Source organism: Cyprinus carpio, chromosome A3 (assembly GCF_018340385.1).
Source record: "Cyprinus carpio isolate SPL01 chromosome A3, ASM1834038v1, whole genome shotgun sequence".
Lineage (NCBI taxonomy): Eukaryota > Metazoa > Chordata > Actinopteri > Cypriniformes > Cyprinidae > Cyprinus > Cyprinus carpio.
The window spans coordinates 32,382,210-32,390,649 of NC_056574.1; the positions used below are offsets into that span (position 1 = coordinate 32,382,210).

The 8,440-nt window shown below is 40.2% G+C and overlaps 1 protein-coding gene across 1 annotated transcript; it reads left to right on the plus strand.

Annotated features, from left to right (window-relative positions):
• Nucleotides 1-7,470, plus strand: LOC109065568 (bifunctional arginine demethylase and lysyl-hydroxylase JMJD6). Its single transcript, XM_019082533.2, has 6 exons — nucleotides 1-828; nucleotides 3,586-3,974; nucleotides 4,224-4,510; nucleotides 4,693-4,828; nucleotides 5,199-5,337; nucleotides 5,581-7,470. Exons 1-6 carry the CDS (start codon nucleotides 700-702, stop codon nucleotides 5,710-5,712), a joined length of 1,212 nt encoding a protein of 403 aa, XP_018938078.2. The 5' UTR covers nucleotides 1-699; the 3' UTR covers nucleotides 5,713-7,470.
• Nucleotides 7,471-8,440: the final 970 nt, after the last annotated feature.

Sequence of the window (8,440 nt, forward strand, 5' to 3'; positions counted from 1 at the left end):
GCAGGGTTCAGCTCTAACCCTAATTAAACACACCAGCTAATCAAGGTGTTACCAGGCATACTAGAAGCTTCCAGACAGGTGTGTTGAGGCAAGCTGGACCTAAACTCTGCAGGACACCAGCCCAGACAACCCTGCATTACAAAGTAAAATAAATAGCATGTAACACAGAAGGATGTAATAGTTGTTATATTAGAGAATGTGTCAGGGTTGGCTCTCTTCAAAGTCATGAACGTGAGCTTGAGTTGTAAAGAGTTTAGGTGAGGTGAAGGCAGTCCCCTCCTGGAGGGCATCGTTTAGGCGGTCTCTTTCTCTGGTGACGCTCTATTGATTCTCAAGTTTGCTGGACAGCCGACAGCCAATCCGCTTCCAAACTGACAGTACGCTGTGAAACAGCCAGCCAATCAGATTCTTAGAATCTCCCGGACGGGGCGGGATGTGCGCTATACGCACTAGCAGTTAGATTGCGCCATAAGGCATGAGAGAAGCTTGCTGCCAGCAGCCAGGTTATCTAACTTTAGTTTCATTATCGAGCCCTTCAGTATACCAACCGCCTCTCTCTCTGAAATAAATATACCTTCATTTCTTTCTAGCGTACACCGCTGTCGGCAGCAACAGAACCGCACACACATCTAGCCTCCTCAGTCTCTCGTTACATCGCAGTTAGCAGTAGCACGCGAGCTGCAAGCGTCCAGCTGAAGAATGAACCATAAGAGTAAGAAACGGATCAAAGAGGCGAAGCGGAGCGCCAGACCCGAGCTGAAGGACTCGAGCGACTGGACCAAACACAACTACTGCGAGAGCTTTGATCTGTCGCACCGCACAGTGAAGGTAACGATGTTCACGGCGCGTAACGCGTAGCACAGGCGTCACCGGCGGCGGACACCGGGCGAGCTGGACGCCACACGTTAGCAGCAGCTGTGCCAGGTGTTGTGTCAGGTGTGCTAGGTGTTGAGGGGACGCTCTGCTCGTGTGGCGGGCGCCAGCGGCTACGTTCACCCGCGCACGTACGCACTTCCTCCTCCTCGTGAAAAAACACCAGCTCTCCTCGAGCTCGCGCCTCGTTGCTAGAGCAGTCGAATACTAATGAATACTAAGTCTATCTTACAATTATTTAAAATAAGACAAAATGAGCTGAGCTTATACTGTCATGGGCTACCACATATATCCAAGGTTTCCAAGTTTAAAAGTGTGATTTTTTTTTTTTTCAATAAATTAATATAATTTTAAAATGCCGGGGTCTTTTTTTTTGTAAATAAAGAAATGAGAATATATTTTTTCTAGTTAAACTGAGCTTTAAAATCTCTTACTGAGTGCAAATTGGTAGAGAGAGAGAGACTGAGAGTGGGAACCTTGAAGAACTTTTGCATCTTTAGACTTCTGGAATCCTGAAATGAGGTTATTTTAATCATAATTATAATTTTTAGTTAAATATTATTATCCGTTATTAACCATAGACACTTGTAGTTTCTGTAAATTGGTCATTCTACAGAAACGTCAATTTTTCTGTCCCTAGCCTTTACAGAAATATTACAATTGAAAAACACATTAGGGTTACAATTTTTTTTTGATATTTTAAAATAAAACAATGTGTTATTTGAACAATTAGACCTTCTTGCACCATCAATGTGGCAATATTTGTTTTTAATCATTTATAAAAAATTCCAAGCACCACAAAACTGCTCGTCCCCACAGCCATGTACACAAAAAAACTTCATTATACAACAAAAAAAAACAGGGTTTTCTACCATTTAAAATACAATAATGTATTCATAACTATCAAATATATGATATAAATAGCGTAATAAAATGAAATGCTGAATAAATATTATAACATATATAATGAAAACAGTACAAAAAACATTACCATTCAAAAGTGTTACCGTTTGAAATAAAAAAATCACACTGATGACATCACTTGACTTCCTCCTTCCTATTTCCTGAAGATCTATGAAGAAAGGCCCATGTTAATCCACTGTGTCTTTTCAGTTATCAGAAATGTTCTCATTCATCTCATGATTTCATACGAAGTTTTTAGTTGGTCACTGGTGTGACCTATTTATTGTTAGGGAATTGTAAAAATAACTATAATACAAATGGATAAACTACTTAATTTAGTGGGTATACTATGATTGACAACATGTGGTTTGATACCTTACAACAGATATTTTGTAAAATGAATTTTTCATGTAAATTGTCACAGGTGTTACCTTCCTTATGTGTAACCCCAGTGAAGATCAGTATATCAGGTCTTATGTGTGTCACTGGGTTTACTGAACTGTTTTTTCTTTCACATTAAATAAAACATAATCTCCTTATTTCTTGCATTTTCATTATTTTTCTGGAACTCTGACTACGTGCTGAAAAAAGAATTTCATAATATCTTTTAATATTGATAAAGAAGGTAACACCAGTGACAAAAAATGGTGCATGTGGTCTTGACATAATTGCAAAAAAACAGCTAAAAAGAAAAATAATTAAGCTGTCATTTACATGTATTCATAAAGTCAAAAGGTAATCTAATAACGTGGTCTAAGTTTAAATGTTAGAAAAATAAATACATTTTAAGACATTTAGCCATACCGAAAGTGGACGTTTCTGTAGAATGACCCAACGTTTGTAAACAAGACCAGTGTGCTTTAATTGAAGCTCGTATCCGTCTGAATCATTGCGCATGAGGTTCCTGTGAGTGCTTGCTTGTGAAGAGCTCCACTGCAGGAAAATCTTCTTGAAATGGCTAAAAATAATCTGAGAAGTGTGACCAGAGCTATCTTAGAGAGCCTGTCTACGGCGAACAGCGCACTGTTGCTCTCTTAGTGTCAAGGGATCCTTCGCTTTATTTAGTTTTTATTAAATTCCTAAACCAAAAGGGATGTATGTGTTCCTGTGGCTCAGTGGTAGAGCATTGCGTTAGCAGCGCAAAAGGTTGTGGGTTCGATTCCCAGGGAACTCATGTTAGTTAAAAAATGTTAGCCTGAATGCACTGTAAGTCGCTTTGGATAAAAGCGTCTGTTAAATGCATTAATGTAAAAGGATGTAGATCTGTCTTGGAGACCTGGGGATTTATTGTACTGTCTTTTCATTTTGGCTCAGAGACCCAAAAGAGAGACTTCACGCAGACTTGGTTGTTCATGTGACTGTCTAACTCTAAAATGGACAAAAACACCATAAATTAAGTACCGCTTATGAATTATGTTCTCAAGTCATACAATAGCTTTGAGAAGATGACCAAATAGTAATAAATAGCATGATGATATTGTTGTTGGGGTTTCAATGTCAAGCCTGGCAGTTGACTTTTTATCATCATCAGTGTTGACTTTTTTTGGTGCTTGTGATCATCTCCTGATGTTTTTGGCTTGATCTACTGTTAAAAAAACAAAACCAGGCTTTTCTTTTAATCTGAAGGTTAAATTCAGTCACATTCAGGAACATGCCGGTTCCTTTTCCTGCTAACCATCATCATCCTGACCTTCAGCTTCAGTTTAAAGTGCTTTGAGGTTAACGTATGACTTTCTTTAAAGCTGCTGTGAAATGCCTATTGTAAAAAGCTCCAGCAAAATTAAAAACCAGTTGCCTGTCTTTGTCCAGGACAATGTGGAGCGAGTGGACGCCGGGCGTCTCAGTCCAGAGGAGTTCATTCAGCGTTTTGAGAAGCCCTATAAGCCCGTTGTTCTGCTGAACTGCCAGGACACGTGGCCTGCTCGGGAAAAATGGACCTTGGAGCGCCTCAAGCGCAAGTACCGCAACCAGAAGTTCAAATGCGGCGAGGACAACGATGGCTACTCTGTCAAGATGAAAATGAAGTACTACGTGGAGTATTTGGAGTCAACCCATGACGACAGCCCCCTCTACATCTTTGATAGCAGTTTCGGTGAACACGCGAAGCGGGGCAAGCTTCTGGAGGACTACCAGGTGCCCGTTTTCTTTAGGGACGACCTCTTTCAGTTTGCGGGGGAGAAGCGCCGCCCTCCGTACAGGTAACCAGATGTTTTAGAAACGGAGCTATAAAAGAATGAACATGATACATTTATAGTATGATATAATTAGTTGTAACTTGTGTTGAAAAATGGAAAAAAATATCATTTTATTTGTTGCCATCACATTTGTTGAATCTTAATTTGTAGTTTTATAATGATTTATATTAATATATGTGTTATAATGATTTTGTGATCATTATGTTTGTAGGAGAGTTTAGTCCATTCAGGCTGTTTGTCGTGTTGATGTAGGTGGTTTGTGATGGGTCCTGCCCGCTCTGGGACAGGCATCCACATTGACCCGCTCGGCACGAGCGCGTGGAACGCTCTGGTGCAGGGCCACAAACGCTGGTGCCTGTTCCCCACCCACACGCCCCGTGAGCTCATCAAGGTGACCCGAGAGGACGGGGGTAACCAGCAGGACGAGGCCATCACCTGGTTCGGCGTCATCTATCCCCGCACACAGCAGCCCACCTGGCCAGCCGAATTCAGACCGCTGGAGATCCTTCAGCATCCCGGAGAGACCGTGTTTGTGCCCGGTCAGTCACTGAGCTTCTACGTAGTTTACCAAGAGCTCCTACTAGGGAGCAGGGCCTTTTGTCATTTAGGTGTTTGTTTGTTTCAATGTTTTATTGTCGTTTTAGTCATGTTCCATCATTGTGTGCTGACATGGATTATCAGTTGAATTGGGGTTGAAACCCATGTTTTGTGTTTTCTGTAGGTGGATGGTGGCATGTTGTTCTCAATCTGGACACGACTATTGCTGTGACCCAGAATTTTGCAAGCACCGCCAACTTCCCCATTGTGTGGCACAAGACTGTGCGAGGTCGCCCCAAACTCTCCAGAAAGTGGTACCGGTAAGACCCTGCTCTGTCTGATGATTTTACGCTGTTTTTTAACACTTAAGTTACTTTTTTTTTTTATTAAAGATGTTTATGTTTTTTTCTGCTTTCCAAATGGGCCTTGTTCATTTGCTCAACAACAGTCCATTTTAAGACTAATAAAAGTTTAAGTCGCCCAACCAGCTACAATGCGAGTAGATCATGATAATAAAGATAAGCTGATTTGGTGGAATCAATATATACATGCATATTTGTGTCAGTGAAAATGAGACATGAAAAAAAAAGAGGGAAAAACTATAGTATTGCGCGTCATGTTCATCAAGCTTTGAAAATATCTTCAAATGTAGTACAAAATTAGTATTTCGATTATTTAAATGTGTCTCAGGATCCTGAAACAGGAGAGGCCTGATATTGCTGCTCTGGCAGATAAAGTCGATCTGCAGGAATCTACGGGCATCGCCTCGGACAGCTCCAGTGACTCGTCCTCCTCTTCCTCCTCCAGCTCCTCCGACTCTGATTCAGAGGTACATCTTGTTCGTCCAGAACCCCAAACACAAGCTCCGGACATGAGCTGCTCGGATTGATGGTGTGATACACCTGCTCACTGACTGACGAATTCTACATGTAAATAGGCCTAGGCAATAAAGCTAAAAAAATCATCTCTATTTTATTTATTTTTGTACAAACATTGCACTCCAAATCAGAGGAACCAAAAAAAACAGAGATGTTTAGGTTCTTTGTAACCGCATTTGTCCTCTTTCCTGAAGGCTGACTCGGGCTCTGAGGGCGACGCCATGACCCATCGCAGAAAGAAGAGGAAAACCTGTGGCATGATGGGGAACGGTGACATCACAAGCCAGGACGACTGCGTGAGCAAAGAGCGCAGTTCGTCTCGGTGACATCGCGCTCGACGACCGAGGGGCTGTGGCCATAACCGTCTCCCAGACCATGAGACGTCGCACTCTCTCTGTCTGTCACCCTCAGGAGACTCCTGTCCATCAGACAAGAGATTGCCACTGTGTCACGTCTGGGCACATGATAAGAAACTCAGCCCCAGTGCAATTTTAGAGAAAAACATGAACAAATATCCAAATGTGTGCTTGCCGGAGGAGCGTTGCATGAATGAGTTTGTGGGAAGAGAAGGGAAATCCCTGCTTCCTGTGTTGCCTTTGCTGATGTCAGGCTCTGGACAGGAAGCTTGACGTCTCCTCCTGTCCCAGTGCCAACGTTATTAATCTGCTTTTGAGTCAGAACAGATGCCGTTTTCATGTTTCACACAGAGGTTATGCACAGATATACGTGTGAAATGTTTGTCATACGGTTTGACCTCTTGAGTAAAGTTGCCTTTAGCTCTTTGATCCTAGAAAACAGAGCATTTAATTACTGATTCTACATTATTCTTGACCTGCACTTAAACAAGCCTTTCTTGTCTCTCAGTTAGCAGAAAATTACTTAAAACTGTGTGATTTGTGGTCTTTTTTTCCTCACAAAATCATTAAGTTGCAGTATTTTAGATAGGAATTTTGATTTAGAATGTCTCTAAATGACTAAACTTTCAATTAGAAGCCCTGTACGAAGTCCTACACATGACACACGCACGAATAACCAATTCCTTCTGATACCTTATTAATTAGTTCCCTCATTTTAGTGAATCTTGGCTATGTTGTACTAATTCGTAACCTCGTTATAGTACAACGTATGCCATAGTTTACTAAAATGAGGGACCTAAATAAGTTGTAGGAGAGCGAGTTCTTAATTCATGGCCATGATAAATTAATTTTGTCCACATGGCATGTGCTGGGCTCCATATTACCTAAATAACATTGTAGTTCAGCCAAAAGTTTGAACGCACCCTTCCTCAGCTTGAACAACTGTGAATGCACAAAATGTCCGGAACGTTTAAACTGATTAATCACTTGCCCAGAGAATTCAGTTAGCTCAGTCGACTGAAATACGAAGTGTTTTTCTTTATAACCCTTTCTAGATAAGTGAAACACTAGGAGGCGCTACTGTTTATTTATTATACAATGCACAATGAGCCATGCAAAAGAGGGGGTAAAGCTTGCAGTCATAGTTCATGAAGATCCACGTTTCCTGTTCAGAATGGGAAAAGTGACTAGCCTATAATGTCTTAAAATGGTTTTGTATGTTTTGAATTATTTTTTTAACGGAAGGAAAAAGCTTAACTCCAAAAATGGTAATCTGTCATGACGTAAATGTTTCAGGGCTGTAATAATACACATGTTGTGATGGGTGTTTAATGATCCAAGTGAGCGTTGTTGAGGTGTTAGTGTCGTGCTGTTTTCGTTTACGACCGTAACCTCCTATAACGAGTCAAGGAGAAAGATGTGGTTAAAAGTGCCTATTTTTTACCTGATGTTGCTCGTTCAAGTTGCTTTGAGTGCTCATATTTCACATTGTCATATCATTTCTCAGAGCTGTGGTTTTGAATTGCAAATGCTAATGTTTTAATGAATGGCCTGTACTCTTAGATGAAGCTTCCCATTCCCGTTGCTCCAGATCTTCAGTGCTTTCTCTAGGGTTTGTTCTTACTTAAGCTCCTCATGTTGCATATTCAGCACTGGCTCGGTCATGTGACACCTTGCTCAGATCAAAACAAAATGAATAATTGTTTAATAAAGGTTTCTATGTATTTATCATGGTATCTCTGTGTCTTTGTCAAACATTTGCATGTTGTCCACTGGGCATATTTAACTGTTCAGAGTGTGACGTTACATTCAAACCACCATGACTGATAGTTATTGCCCATTGCACGCCATAATTCCTCTTTAAACGTCATTGTGGTTATTTATGACAAGATCAATTTAAAAGGGGTGATGCATGAAATACCAGTGAAATGTCACTTATTCCAAATCGTTTGTAGAGGTAGAATATTTTTCAATACAATAGGATTGAAGATTCATCTCTAAATTAACATGCATTTGTGGTAACTTCCATTAAACTCAACTTATATTAAATGATGCAGCTTATACAATGATATTTTATACTATTTCATGCGTAATTTTAAAACTCGTATAACCAAACTTCATTAAAAGAGAGCAGTGGCATTCATTGCAGAATAACATTCTTGTTTGTAAGAAAATATAGAGTTGTTCATGCATCAGAAGGTCAGTGTAAAGTTGAGGTTTAAATGCAGTTGCTAATCTAAATGTCAGCACCGGTATCTATTAAAAATCTAACCATACTGCATAAAAAACAAGGGTTATGTACCGCATAGTCAGATAAAATTCTATATATTTCTAAAAGATGCAGTGGTGTAAGTTTAGTAGTGACTTATTGTGAATTTCATCATGTTTGGAAAAAATGACCATCTTTTGCGCCTGTTTGGTCAGTGCTCCTTTAATAAGGTGGGCTGTTCTGAAGGGAGTGACTGCTTGAGAGTCTTGGTTGTGTCTCAAATCCTAATAACCTGCCTAAATAGCATTTATGGGTAATAACAAAAACCAGCATTTGTAGAATCCTTAGTAGTTGCGTTTGGAACGTAAATTTGATGCCTGTTTTTTTTATTATTTGTTGAAAAGACATCAAATTGACAAAAATTGACGTAAAAAACAAACAAACAAAAAAACAGGGTCAAATATGCAAATCAAACTGACGTCAAAAACT